Consider the following 15154-nt stretch of genomic DNA (forward strand, 5'->3'; position numbering starts at 1 on the left):
CTCAAAAGGGATCACAGATGGCTAAGAAACACCGTGGCAGGTGCCGATTTAAAAGTATGCACATTTCCTACCTTATTTGTAAATGAAATTCATCTACAATGCTTCTTCTGTCGTTTCAAGTTTATCCATTATTCGAATGCAAGAAAAATATAGCTGGTTTTCCAACTAAAAACCGCCAAATAATGTTTACACGTAGTTACGTTATGATACATAATATTCAGAGAGTGGGGAGATGGGGGGGATTCCCCCGCGCTATATGTCTCTGCATCAGCTAAATGATTTTTTTTATTCCCAGTGAATAGGAGTTAAAACTCCCACCCGGGTGACACTGCTCCAATAACAGACCATGCAAAATACCCAAAAATATTGCAAAGTAACGTTGCAACCTTGCAAACAATAATAAAATCAGAGAAGGACTTTAACTGTTAGCAACACAAGCATACACAAAAAAGGGGAACAATATGATGTTTCTTATTATAAAAATTTGATATAGCCCACGTTAGCCCAACATTTTTTTTTTATGTACCGCTTAGGCAATAACGTTGACAATAACGTATAGCTTCAACATACGTTGTGTGATTTTTGGCAATCAAGATCTGACAGCAACAGCACATTTTTTCCGCTTGGGCGAGCGCTTCGCGAACAGCTTACCTCGCGCAGACCAGCAAATCACTGAGAACGCGCTACAATCCTGACGAGTTATAGCAACAGAGCGGAGGCGAGAAAGCTGCGGACAATCCGCTCGCCCGGAAGCAACTGCAACTGGTAGATTTAAAGAAAAATACATTTGGCAAATAAATAATTGTACGTACTTAATCCTAACTCTTTAAGCTTTAAGTTACATTTCAAATGAGAAGGGATCAACTTATGTTTATATGAATTATTCCGTGAACTTATTCTCTCAAATGGCCTGGGTATGCGGAGCATTCGCAGCTTCTATGGACGGAACGCCACTGATATATATATAGATTATCATCATTTTGAATGCATGTCTGTGTGTGTGTGTGTGTGTGTGTGTGTTTGTAATGTGTCATACTGGTATTTCCTAAGTTATATGGTCCAAATATCCCCACAAGTATAGGGCTGTGACGGTGTTCTGTCGATTTGTGCTACACCTACCCCAACCCTAAACCTACCCTTACAGTAATGCAGATACATTAAATATTGTTGTTCAGCGTGAGAAAAAGGACGCAATATTGATGTGCGCATGCGCAGTAAACCCTGGTAGGAAAATCTGACAGGTAGGATAAAATGTCAGGACAACGGTTGCCGTGACAACCGCATCACCACGGTGGTCGGTTGCCACCACGATTGTCTACTGCCACCGGCGGTAGTGCACGTGACGTCACACACTCTATAACAAGCATAATACAAAGTTTTGTATACAAGTGTAATAACAGTAATAGTTACAAATAGTTTTATTTAGACAATTCACAAGTTACCTCAAATGCCATACACAGCGTTTCCTTTAGATTGGCAGGTTTGAGTGCAGGAAAATACAGTTTATCCATTCAGCAAATTAATTTTGTGTTGGGTGATGTACCTTGTTGGGAAACCAAATACTACATCGCCGATCTTGAGCCATCTCCATTCATGTCACCCATCCGCGTTTGTACAAGTGTCTTCATGTTCCCATGATCGCAAACGCCTGGCTGGTCAGGTTTGGTGAGGCTTTCTCCAAACTGGCCAAATACAAACGAGACGGCGATAAATGGTAGAAGTTAACAAGAAATGTGGCCACGATTCCTATTTCAAAGACAGCGCGTGCAGAAGAGGAGTTAATGCGCCTGCTTGCTTGGCGGCGGAACTGTGAACCGTGTCTACATCGGACGCGACACCGCCGCGTTGCAACAGGTTGAGTCTGTCTACACAGGACATTTGAACTCTGTGTCAGTACCTCATAAATAGGACGAGGCAGTTTACTGTTGGGGATTTGTCATGTCATGTCGTGCCACATCCAGTGTAGCATCACTGATTATAATGAGTTTTATAGTATTTAGTTGTGTCGCACCGCGGCGCGCCGCTCGCGTCCTGTAGACGGTATATTTAACTTTCTTATTTAGGCTACTTTCTTGTTTAACTGTATTATTTCTTTGATGTTTATTTTAGTGTTTTGCAGGCTGCGTGTTAACTGACAGAAGTGATAAAATAAACACACGTTTGTTAATAGATGATTGAGCCTCATTTACTATTTGTGTTTCAAAATTATAGGCCTATATATGAAGAGTTAATTTGCAAAAACCGATAACTCCATTTGTATTTTTTTTCAGAAATCACGTTTTTTTTAAACAAAGTAGTTTCACTTTCACAATGAAACACAGTGAGCAGAGGCTGGGGGCTAGAGTGAGGAACGGCCGGTGGGCTTGAGAACGGCGCAGCTGGCGGATTCGATGAAGGAGTGGCCAGCGGGCTTGCAGTCAACTTGCGGTTCACGTTTTAAAAACGTGAACATGTGAATTCTTATATACTTATCTAAGTACATTTACATTTAGTCATTTAGCAGATGCTTTTATCCAAAGCGACTTACAAATGAGGACAATAGAAGCAATCAAAAACTAATAAAAGAGCAACAATATGTAAGTGCAAATGACAAGTCTCGTTAGCCTAACGCAGTAGAGTTTAGAGTAGTAGAGATTGCACACTACCACACTTGTGTGTGACACTAAATGTCTCAGAGTTTTGTTACTGTTCTGTGCTCATTATCCGCTGTTTCCACCACTTAATCAAGCCACTCTTCTTTAAAACATGATGACATTTTACTTCACATGTCATTGTGTTTGCGTTGGCTCTCGTGTTGAGCTATTTCTTCCGCAGCCATTAAAGTATTCGATTTCTACAGGAGAACATGTCATCCGCTTCTTCATCTGAAGCTCACGTCCGAAGCATGGCAAGACATCTAGAGGACACCGTGTCTCGTTCCCTTCTCAGGAAACCATGGTTACATATGTAACCTGAGACATTCCCTTTCGAGGGAACATTGAACTGCGTCCTCTAGCATTCGCTATTGGGAACGGTATACCCACACTGCCATGCTGAGGGGAGTGCATGCCGAGACACACGGCGAGCACTAAGTGCCAACTCTACCAAGCCATGGGAGTTGCCCCAAGGACGCCTTTACGGCTGTCAGTGACATTATCCCCTTCGGCCAAAGGCCTGAGCTGCATACCCTAAACTTACCCGTTAAGGGCTGGGCTGGAAAGCCTGAACCCGGGGCAGAGCTCGAAGGCTTGGAATCAGAAGAAAGAGATTCCTTTAAGGGGATACGGCCAGGCGTCTAGGACAATAGCTCAAAGAGCGGAGGGCTAGACCCTTAGCAAAAAGAGAGGAACCCAGCTCGAAGCGATTACTAGCCCAGGGGCAAGTACCAAGCTCTCAAGTAGAGAGGAGGACTCACATAATCTGCCCAGGATCAGCGAGCTCATAAAAGACCCTCCCGCAGTGAGGGGAGCACAGCCATGTCCGGGGAGCAGATTGACCGCAAATGGGACATAAGAAATGGGATCCAGCTTAAAAGGGGATCATACATTCCAACAGGGAACAACAGGGTCCCAGCATTCAGGCAACTGACCAAGGAGGTGACGGGGACGGGCCTAACAACTCATACTGATGTTGCATATGGAGCAGCGCTCTCGGCTCTCATACTGAGGCGGGCCCTCAAAGCACTAACTGGGAGCGATAGGTTCATAGCTAACCCTCGCAGTGAAGGGAGCACTCCTCAGCTCGACCAGAAGGCAGCACTAGATAGAAGGGGCAGTCTAGCAGGGCCCAATGAGAGACCGTCAACTGATACAGCTGAACACAGTCTTATGCTTTCAATCTTGATAGAGAGCATGGGTCCCAATTAACCAGACCCGATATCCCATTCATGCATACAGGGCTACTGCTCCTCCGAGCCGAAGCACACAGGAAGGGTTTCCGCAAAAACCCATCTCATTCGAACCTCAGGGAACGCAGTGTACACAAGCCCACTCTGCAGAGCGGTGCACTGGTTCGACCATAAGGGCAGTGTGACAGGGAGGTCCCGTGGGCCTGACTGTCTATCGAACTGCAAAGAGTGGAGTTAAAGTTAAACTCTGCGGACCCGGATAAGAGAGGATGACTCAAATCTCAAGAGACCCCTCGGGGCGAGACATGAGTAGCTCGTCCTGGACAGGGCAGCTTCTCGAAGCAGACACCCAGCCAGGACAACAGGGAGCACGTCACAAAGCATTATGCTCAATCTGAATGGAGGGCCCGCGGGTTCTGAGGTTGCAGCATTATACTGGGGACCTGATGGCTAAGGAGGCTCTCGCAGAAGCCCAGTGACTTAGTTGCGTGGTCCAGTAAGCATGAAGCCAAAGATGTAGGGCTATCATCCAGCCTGGATCCAGTACCGACGGGTGAGACCATCACCACCACCAGTCAACAGCGATAGGTCCTGACTTCAGCTTGGGAGGTGCTTGCGGAGGTCCTAACCCTAAAACAAAGTCAGAAAAGCCGGGACAGGTCCAAGTAGCGCTGCGGAGAAAGCACGGAGAGCGAGATCTGTGGTGCGACACAGCTCAGCCACCTCATCAGGGGATAGACCCTGACCTTTATCGGTGTCTTTCAACAGGTCAGCCTGATAAACCTGAAGCACCGTCATAGTGTGTAACAAAGCTGCAGCCTGACCTGCTGCTGCGTACACCCTGCCATTCAAACAAGATGTATCTTGGAGGGGTTTGGATGGCAGGGAGGGAGCCTTAAGAGAAGATGTCTCGCCCATAGAGAGATAGCAGGCCAGCGTCTCTTCAATAGGAGGCATCTTCTCTTAGCCGTTTTCACGCATCCCCTCAATATTGGCATAACTAGCATGCAGGAACCTGCACAGGGATTAAAGAGAAAATATTTCTTCTAACTGATTTTTTTTCAGGTCAAGTCACATTCCTTTAACCAACGCTTTATTTAAATAGTCGAGACCAATAGCGTTTTAAGGGGAGAATTTTTAAACCGCTTTAATATTGCCAGTTTGCGTATTTTAAAAGCTATTTAATCTATTTGTCAAGGTATGTATAATTTTTTCATAATCAACCATCTACATAACTTTTCAGTGCATGTTTTTATTTATCTTATAAGACCAACAATTTTTTCTGTTAATTATTAAGAGTTTAACAAAACAGGGAAAATAAAGTAACAGCACCACCATTAAAGACCAAAAAGTGTATTCTTGTGCAAAAGTCTCTAGAGTGCTTTTTACTTATCTGCCTTTTGGCTGTGAATCCATATTCCTAAAGCTTGGCTACACCTGACACCCGTTTCAGTGTTTGACTAGCTACATGTGCAGAAGTGGTTCCAGGAGAGGTGGAGGGGGTGGAGGCTGCAGCAGCAGCTTTGCATTTAACTCCAGGGGTGGAGGCTGTAGCAGCAACAGTGCCTTTAACTCCATGGGTGGAGGAGGTGAAGGCTGTAGCAGCAGCAGTGCCTTTAACTACAGGGGGGTTGAGGAGGTGGAGACTGTAGCACAAACAGAAGAGGTGGAACCTTTCTTTCATTTTCTAACCCTAACTGCTGAGAAGACCTTCACAGCTTCCCTCAGTTTCCTTTCCTTTTGCTTGTAAAGGTTCTCCTTTTTCTTCAGATGATTTTGGTATGTCTCATAAGATGACAGGCACAATCTCCTCAATGCAGGGGTAATTTGCATTTTGGAGGCAGTTTTGCCCATTACCTTCATGTGGGACTTGATAATGGCTTAGCCTTCATAAGTCTCAATGTTCAGCCTAACCCTGTCTTTCTCAATTATGTCATCCATGATGTTAAACGGGACAGTGAACAATGACAGAAGAGCCTTTACCAACTTCCCTACGATGGGAAATCTCATTCCTCCTTCTGGCATCTTCATGGCAAAGATTTTACTCTACCAGTCAACATCGATTTGTGCAATGTTCTCCTCAAAGCATTTGGCCTGTGCTCCTACACTGAACAAAATTATAAACGCAACACTTTTGTTTTTGCCCCCATTTTTCATGAGCTGAACTCAAAGATCTAAGACTTTTATCTAAGACAGATCCTTGCAACATGGGGCCGTGCATTATCATGCTGCAACATGAGGTGATGGTCGTGGATAAATACAACCTAATACAGAAATGCGCTGCAAATATTAAACGTGCTGCAAAGACTCACATCACAATTAAATACAGAAATGCGCTGCAAATACGCACGGACTACATCAGAAATGTATAAGGGAACCGCAACAAGTGACTAACCTGGCTGGGACACGCTTCGATGTCTATTCTGAAAGGTGCGATTTTTGTTTTAACATCCTGATAATATAAATCCTTAGCTTTGTTCGATATTATTATCCTAAATAAGCTGACGAAATACATAATTACTGTAACTGTGAAATGTTATGTAAGCTGGCTAACTTACTTTTACAACTTCCGAGGCCGGTGGAGTAAATGATAATGAGCGACACCTGCGCCACTCACCGGTCTCGAGTCCCACGGAGGAGCTCCGCAAGGATAAAAGGAGGAGTAATGCCAGGCTTCATCGCGGCCGCCGCTCTGCTCGACCAGCCACACGCTCTCCACAACGCCGAGGCTTAACCTCGCCTCCACCGGCGAGACTTCCAACTTCCCCCGACGTCCTCGTATCATTCGGCCATGCCAATATATCCTCCGATCGGAAAGTGGATAGTATTTAAGGCTGTAGCAAACGCTGATTTATTTCCAACGAACCATTCTCACGGAGGATAAACAAAGCTGATCATGTACGATCTATTCTTCAATTAGCCAAGACGGCCAAAAGATCGAGCAAAGCCTGGAACTCGCCTCACTCGACACCACCATTGTTCCGCACAAGACCCGGCTCTCCTCGAGCTTTGGGTCGCAGCGGCAGGCCTTAAACAAGCCTGGGCCGCGCCCCAGTTCTCACCACAGTAAAACCTCATTCGCTTCCCGCTTCGGCTCAACTTTTCACCGCGGCTCTTCCGGCCGCAGCGCCACATGTAGCCGGGCCTCCAGCTCACGTAGCAGTCACTAGCGCGAGGCTGCCTCTGCTAGCGCCGCTGGCCGTGTTACAATAAAATTTTTAGGTAAAGTCGCTAAAGGTAGGTTGTTTGTTGTTAAACGATGATGACATTATGGATGTTGATGTCATTTTTGTTAGAGCCCGACCGATATGGGTTTTTTGGGCCGATACCGATATTAGGGGGTTAAAAACCGGCCGATACCGATATATCGGCTGATATTCTTTGTGTATATTATAGTACAATACCAGTCAGAGTATTAGAGTAGAGCCGCAGCTCCCTTCGGATGCAGCGAGAGTCCCTCACCTGGCCTTCCATCGTGCTCCTCATTCGGCGACAGGTAGGGCTTGCCATCCGACGCGGAGAGTCGCAGCTCCCGTTCAAGCACCGCACGACCCCTCCCAGTCGCCCTGCCGCCTCCTCGCACACCCTACTTTTCTTCACGGCACGCATATCTTTGGGGGCTACTTACAATTTGTACTTACAGTCTGTGAGTCAGAACAGCCGGCATTGTAGTCTACACTTCCAGGGTCAGGAAACAGTCCTCCATCAAATGTGCTGCACACAAATTAATATCTGGGTTTAACTGTTCTGGAACAGTGCTGTAAATACAACCTAACCACTGATTTCTAGTCATGTCCTCTTTTAGCTAGAGTGAGCGGAGGCCCGGGGGCTAGAGTGAGCGGAGGCCAGGGGGCTAGAGTAAGCGGAGGCCGGGGGGCTAGAGTGAGCAGAGGCGGGTGGGCTTGAGAACGGCGCAGCCGGCGGATTCGACGAAGGAGCGGCCGGCAGGCTTGCGGTAACCACATGTGACGACCACGACTCCGCTTCGTCCATGGTGAAAGCCAATCCAGGCGATCCACAGCGCGTATTTCCTCAGTGACCAGCACGGATCAGCTCCAGGCATGACGAAGCGGATATCATCCTCTTTTGGAAGGCCAAACAAAGTAGTTTCGCTTTCACAATGAAACACAGCATATTCACGACATGGCGGTAGCAACAATACTACAGCGAGAATAAAAGTTACGCCTTCTTTCTTTGCGTGAACATTTGGGCGGCGTTATGCAAATCTTCCCACATAGTGACGTAGACATGTGGGGGCGTGTTAGAACAAGCCGTTTTAGGTAGGTGTGGTTGACTCATAACTTTTACAAAGAATATCTCCTTGGATTTGGGACTTTAGTCTTTGCAACTTTACAGATCGTCTTTATGCACCAAGAGCTTGTAACACTCCAAAGAGAAAGGAAAAATTGAAATCATAACTTTTACAAAGAATATCTCCTTGGATTTGGGACTTTAGTCTTTGCAACTTTACAGATCGTCTTTATGCACCAAGAGCTTGTAACACTTCAAAGAGAAAGGAAAGATTGAAATCGCATCATATGACCCCTTTAATATATTCTGTCTCTTCAGCCACACATCATCACTATATCTGTTACATACATTCAAATAATCACAGAAGTAGTAAGATAAAAGTTTATAGTTTGGATATGGTAGCGATCAAAATAGAGTAAATCACCTTTTGAAAGTGACTTGATGCTTCAATTGATTGTATCCATTATAACGTAACACCTTTTTTGTTCCAAAAAAAGAAAAGTTAAACCTTAGTAAGTCACTGAATATAAGGGCTAAACTAAAGAATATAAAGGCTAAACTAAATCTTTTTCTTTCTGCCGAAAGAGCGAATTCTAGTAAACATATATCACTGTAAAGCTGTACTTTCAACCACACAACCCTGTGAATGTAAGTAGGAAGAAATACCAAAGGTTTTAAAAAATACCATATTGTTAAACAATATGTTGGTAATGGAGTTTGCGAGCATTTACTAGGAACAGTTTTCAGTTGCACCTTGAAAAATGAAACATTTTCTGTTGTTATGATCTCTTTGTTACACCTAGGGTGAAAACTGGCAGGCCTGCAGTGAATCTGTGAGTGACTAGAACTGACTGCATATGTTCATGTCTGTCAAATGGACACAGATAGAGAGGGTCTTATTACTGTTCGTCATCTACCATCTGTTTAAAACACTCAAGAGTGACACAGAGACGCATGTACATGTACAAGTGTTAGTTCCTCAGCTCAAACCAGTCTGCTTATTAATGAGTTACGATTAACTTGCTCTAGGACAACACCTCTGATTGATAACTCATTGGAGACATTGGATTATAGTAAACATCATTAAGCAAAACATCATTAACAGGTATGTATATTTATTATAGTTTAGGTCACATGATTCACTCCTCCTATTGATATTGTGTACATTTACACGTTATAATATTTACATTTATTTGCTACATGCTAAATGTCCATTGTATATCCTCTGAAATTCTGCCTAGAGAGGAATCCTAATTTTGTTGGCCTCAAATAGAGGAATAGAAACTGTATGTGTGTGTGTGTGTGTGCCTGATATTCCCTATATGAGGACCAAATGTCTCCACAAGTATAGTAATGCCAGTAAATTTTCACCTTGTGGGGACACTTTTTTGGTCCCCATGAGGAAATTAGTTGATGTTTTTGACTGGACAAATATTTAATGTTTCATTATGCAATGATACATAAACTTCTGCAATCTGCTGTACTTATTTTAAAATTAATATTGCTGCTCCTGTACAGTCATTGTGAACTTTTCTTAATAAGTTATGAGAAGTAAGGACAATAATAACAACAAAGTTCAATAATTGGTACAAATAATTGGTATAAAGCTAGACTTTACTAACATCGGATACACATTGACAAATCTGCACAGCAGGATTTTCAATGACTCTATATTTGTCTTCAGTCACTTGTTAGGCAGTAAAGTTAAACCACTTTGTAAATATACACTGATATTTTAGATAGTAAAGTGTATCAGGGAAAACAAAGTTACTGATAATTTAAATGTGCAACAAGTAAAAAATAACAAAATATTCCATCAGACACTAAAAACGTGGGGTGACAACATTCATGGTATAAACATACAAAAATAAAAAACAGATGGGGCAAAATGTGTTGAAATTTTAAGAGGGACTTAAAATTATAAAGTTTCATGCAAATCACACTAAAATATAAAATTTAAATCTGCTATGGCAACATAAAAAAGAGGCACACAGTATGGGCCGGTGTCCTGCTGTGTTTAGGTGTAACCCAGGGCTGTCCAATCCTGCTCCTGAAGGGCCACTGTCCTGCAGCGTTTTGCTCCAAGCCCAATTAAACACAGCTAAAGCAGCTAATCAAGGTCTTGCTAGACATAGTAGAAACTTCCAGGCAGGTGTGTTGAGGCAAGCTGGAGCTAAACTCTGCAGGACCGAGTTTGGAGGCCCCTGCTCCCTAACTTAACCAAACCGCCCCAGACAAGCTAATAACAGTGTTCCGAATGACTTGTAAATTACAGGCAGGTGTGTTTAATTAGGGCGGGAGCTGAAGTCTGTTTGACCCCAGCCCTATAGGAGTGAACATGAAGAGCCCTGACCTGAAGAACACATCACCGTTTTTGTTTCATTAACTATTAACTATTTAAAATAAAGTTCCATGTTTGCACTGCAGAGGTGCACAGAAGTAACCCGATCTCATGAAAGTGCGTATAAATAGTACGCCAAATAAAAATGGAAACTTGTGGTATTGATACGCAAAAATGGACTTTGGCGTGTATGTGCTATGCGATGGGTAAGATAAGGGTTGTGGGGTAGATGCGTATCATATGTACGCGAAAACTGCGTATCATATGCACACCAACAAATTTCATATCATATGCACGCGAAAACTGCGTATTATATGCACGCCAAACACGTGCGTAGCATATACATGCCAAAGTCCATTTTTGCGTATCAATACCACGAGTTTTCGTTTTTATTTGGCGTACTATTAATACGCATTTTCATGAGACTGGGCTCACAGAAGCTGCATCTGAAGACACATTTATATGTATTTACAGTGCAATTACAATTGTATAAATAATGATATTCAATTAATGTTTTAAATATAACATTTTGAATATAGAAATGTGAAATGATACTAGAATCATTCATTCAACCAATTAATTCAAATAAGCTGATTCATTAATGAATGGAGCAAGTGATAAAAGCCAAAGCTATTTATTCTACCAGAAAGCTGACTTGTTACTATGAACTTGAATATGTAAGTTTATAAGATAGTATGTAAAACATATGCTGGAGTACTAACAGAAACCAATATATGTGTAAAAAATATGTGATAGACTACTTTTCTGAAGCATATATTGATGACTTATACTTGAATAAACTTTATTTATTTAGTTAATTAGTAAAAGTGTAACCCCTTTAATTCAAGGATCTTAAACACTTCTCCAGGAGCAGGGCTGGAGATCCATTGTCAAATGATTTTAATAGCATCAAATCAGTTTACGTCTCATGGTTGTGTAGGTGCTGAATTCTCCTGACTGACTGCAGGCTGAAGAGGCTGTATTTATGGCTCAGTATGACCAGTGAGTGTCTCCTCAGATTATATTGTCTTACAGGAACATTATGTAAGTGGACAACTATTCAACTGCTGATTGTGTTTCAGACTCGAGGACAAAGATTCGCTGGATATTCATGATAACCCTCCAGCTCCAGACAATGTTGTAAAGGAGGACGACAACACTGTGCGTATGTCAGTCTCTCTCCTTGTGTCGGTGTCATGTACACACAGCTCACTTTCTGTCCTCCTCAGGTTTACTTTGTGTATGATGAAGAGGTGGAGGAAGAAGAGGCCCCTCCTCCTCCGACCCCTGAGCCTGTAGTTCAGGTCAATGACAGACCACACAAATTTAAGGACCACTACTGCAAGAAACCCAAGTTTTGTGACGTCTGTGCACGAATGATTGTTCGTAAGTTCACATTTCAATAAAATCTAAACACTCCCCAACAACAAGAAACAGTTTTATGTGTGGTTGTGTGTCTTCCCTATAGTGAATATTTTTATGTACTGAATATTCTGCTGACACTGTAGTCAGCAAACCCTCAGTATCCACCTTTTTCTTGTCGTAAAAATGGGCGCGGCCATTTGTAAATTCTATGGGTCTGGCTTCCGGTCTCATCTGCGTACACTCCGTCCAGCTATTTTTAGCTGAACAAAACAGTTCGTTTTGCTGCTTGATATTGAAAGTTGGTGTGTCTTATCATATTATTTTAATGTATTAACTTAATTATGAACACACTGGTTTGTAGTGCAAACAATTTTACCGTTTACTGCACGTTGTTATTCTTGTCGTTATTTACCTATAGCGGCTAATGAACCAGAAGTCTCACCCATAGGCTTACTTCTGCATTGAAGAAAATGGTGGATAGGCTTAAAGGAACACTCCACTATTTTTGAAAATAGGCTCATTTTCCAACTCCCCTAGAGTTAAACAGTTGAGTTTTACTGTTTTCGAATCCATTCAGCCGATCTCAGGGTCTGGCGGTAGCACTTTTAGCTGTAGCTTAGCATAGATCATTGAATCTGATTAGACCGTTAGCATCTCGCTCAAAAATGACCAAAGAGTTTCTATATTTTTCCTATTTAAAACTTGACTCTTCTGTAGTTACATCGTGTACTACCATGGGTGCAGCAGGCGCAATGATATTACGCAGAGCCTGAAAATAGGCTAACTTCCATCAACATAAACAACATGACCACCTGCTTGCACAGTGAGCATGCTGGGGACTATTTTCAGGCGCTGCGTAATATCATTGCATCTGCTGCACCCATGGTACGGCAGCAAAGTTCCTTGATTATTACGCCAGAATGAGAGTATAGTTCCTAGCCATATCGGCCTAGAAAATCGCAACTTCTCATTTTCCGTCAGTCTTAGTACACGATGTAACTACAGAAGAATCAAGTTTTAAACAGGAAAAATATAGAAACTCTTTGGTCATTTTTGAGCGAGATGTTAACGGTCTAATCAGATTCAATGAAATTTTTGCAAAGCCTGTGTCGAATTGCAACAGCTTTACCAAAGGATTCACTGAGACATTCTCATAGTTGAAAATAATTATAATGCTCATAAAAATGTAATATAGAGAAATCAATAGTCATACCCATTACAAAAAAGTTAATTGGTATAATAACTGATTTTTTTCTACTTTCAGTCAATAATAAATTTGCCTTGCGCTGCAAAAACTGCAAGACCAACATTCACCACTCGTGCCAATCATATGTGCAGTTCCAGAGATGCTTTGGCAAAATAGTGAGACAACATTCTATATGCATTCTGTTATAATATATGATATGATGACAGTACAGTCACACTGTCAGTTTCATTGTTTTCATTAATATCTTCCTTGTCAGCCTCCTGGATTTAGACGGGCATACAGCTCTCCTCTCTACGATCAAGAGATCAATAACCCTGGTGAGTATGATGTATTTATGAAAGATCATTTTTGACAAAACAAAAAAAGACTGCAGTGTTGAAGCAGAGTTTAAAAAAAGAAGGAAACAAATAATCGGTAGCACTAAGGACCAATTCTCACTATTAACTATAATGCATATTACTAGCATATTGGCTGTTCATTAGTACTTATAAAGCACATATTAATGCTTTATTCTGCATGACCATATTTTAGATCCCCTAATCCGACCCCAGACCTAAACTTAACAACTACCTTACTAAGTGTTAATAAGCAGTAAATTAGAAGTGTACTGAGGCAAAGTCGTAGTTAATAGTGAGAACTAGGCCTTAAACTAAAGTGTGACAAAATAATCCAATCAAGTAAGATTTATGCTTTATGTCATCTTTTCACGTGCAGTTCTGGTTTCTATTCAGATTTCCCTTTGTTACTTCTTGATTGTGTGCATCTGTTTCTTGTTAGTCTTTTTACCCCGTGTGTGTGTATATATAGCCCTTGTGTTTCCTATATTCCTTGTGAGGTCTTGTTCATGGCTGTTGTGTATGGTCAGCCTAGTTCTGATAAAATAACATCTATATTTTACAATGTTTGAAGATTATTGTAGAATAAATTTGAAGAAGAATTGAAACTGCATGTGCATAGGTCAGCAGAACCGCACTGATCCGGTGTTTGAAACGCTGAGAGTGGGTGTGATCATGGCCAATAAAGAGAGGAAGAAAGGCTCTGAGGACAAAAAGAATGTAAGTGATCATGTTCTGCTGTCAGGAATTATCAGACATGTAGCTGAGCTCTTACTGTTATGAAGAATATCATGAACATGTATCTTTTCTTAAGATGATGATGATGATGATGGAGGAGGAGGAAGCTCAACAACCGAAGGAGGATGAAGAGGGTGGTGAAGGTAAGTTAAGGCAGAAGTGGCTCATTGTTCTCTGTGTGGCAAAATCCCAAAGGTGAAATGCAGTCATCTCATTAGGAATCCACAAGATTGGGAATTTCACATGAGGGGTTTTTCCCCATGCAGATTTCTCATCAAGTATTTTTACTTTAGCTTGAAAATTACTCTCCCCTCTTCTCTAGTGTGTTTGTATATTTGTTTGTTTTACTGGTTTACAAATGCAAGCAGCCAGCAAGGTGTGAAAGCAGAAAACAATCACATAAAATGGACTTTAATTCCTCAGTCAGGGTCTCATCCATCCATTGCATGGGAGGTGCAATGCATGTCATTTTCCAATGCATGGGAGGGGATCCCAAGCAGATTTGTAAGCATCACTGTGGCGTTAAAGTCAGTGTAACAAAGTTCGTAGTCACAGGAAGAAGGAGATGCAAACCGGCGAACGCTCATAGAAAACTTTAATAAAATAAACAAACACAAAATAGCACAAACAGAACCAAAACACAACATAAAGTCCAGGCCTGGTCCTCTCTCCTCTTTCACTGTCGTAACTCCTCCTTTTATCCTTCCGGCAAGAGAAAAGGAGACGGAAGGATGAGGAGAGACAGAGACGAAAAAGGGGAGAGAGGAGAAAAAAAAAAATCTTGTTCCGGTTCCCAGACACACTGCCGCTCGGCCCTCCACCAGCTGGGTAAACTCTTCCGCGATGCCAGGCGGCGGCACTGGACAGCCCTCGGTGGACGGCCTGACACTCCTCCGCTGCCCGGTGGACGGCGACGGCTCCTCCAGGTTTGGGCAGCCGGCAGGAGCCCCCCGTTCCCTGCTCCTCCCCATCATGGCGGATGGCAGCAGGCTCTGGCCTCAGGCAAACGGCGGCGACTCTTCCGCTCCCTCATGGACGGCAGCCGTCCCTCCACATCCCAGGCGGCCGGCAGCGAGTTCGTCCGCCCCCCC

At 42.8% G+C, this 15154-nt stretch overlaps 1 protein-coding gene, 1 long non-coding RNA gene and 1 pseudogene across 2 annotated transcripts in view; 1 reads left to right on the plus strand and 2 right to left on the minus strand.

Annotated features, from left to right (window-relative positions):
* Positions 1-4789: 4789 nt before the first annotated feature.
* LOC107675891 (uncharacterized) lies at positions 4790-7300 on the minus strand (annotated as a pseudogene).
* Positions 7301-9026: 1726 nt separating this feature from the next.
* LOC107675892 (SH3 and cysteine-rich domain-containing protein 3) overlaps positions 9027-15154 on the plus strand; it is a 14598-nt gene continuing 8470 nt past the window's right edge. Inside the window, exons 1-8 of the mRNA XM_016470391.1 lie at positions 9027-9182; positions 11359-11420; positions 11501-11579; positions 11648-11804; positions 13048-13145; positions 13247-13307; positions 13948-14045; positions 14140-14206. Coding sequence (XP_016325877.1) covers positions 11404-11420; positions 11501-11579; positions 11648-11804; positions 13048-13145; positions 13247-13307; positions 13948-14045; positions 14140-14206 — 577 coding nt within the window. The 5' untranslated portion in view covers positions 9027-9182; positions 11359-11403. The remainder of the gene's footprint in view (positions 9183-11358; positions 11421-11500; positions 11580-11647; positions 11805-13047; positions 13146-13246; positions 13308-13947; positions 14046-14139; positions 14207-15154) is intronic.
* LOC107675893 (uncharacterized) overlaps positions 11281-15154 on the minus strand; it is an 11496-nt gene continuing 7622 nt past the window's right edge. Inside the window, exon 3 of the long non-coding RNA XR_001632655.1 lies at positions 11281-11294. This is a non-coding gene — a long non-coding RNA (uncharacterized LOC107675893). The remainder of the gene's footprint in view (positions 11295-15154) is intronic.

Source organism: Sinocyclocheilus anshuiensis, unplaced genomic scaffold (assembly GCF_001515605.1).
Source record: "Sinocyclocheilus anshuiensis isolate Anshui unplaced genomic scaffold, SAMN03320099.WGS_v1.1 scaffold2523, whole genome shotgun sequence".
NCBI lineage: Eukaryota > Metazoa > Chordata > Actinopteri > Cypriniformes > Cyprinidae > Sinocyclocheilus > Sinocyclocheilus anshuiensis.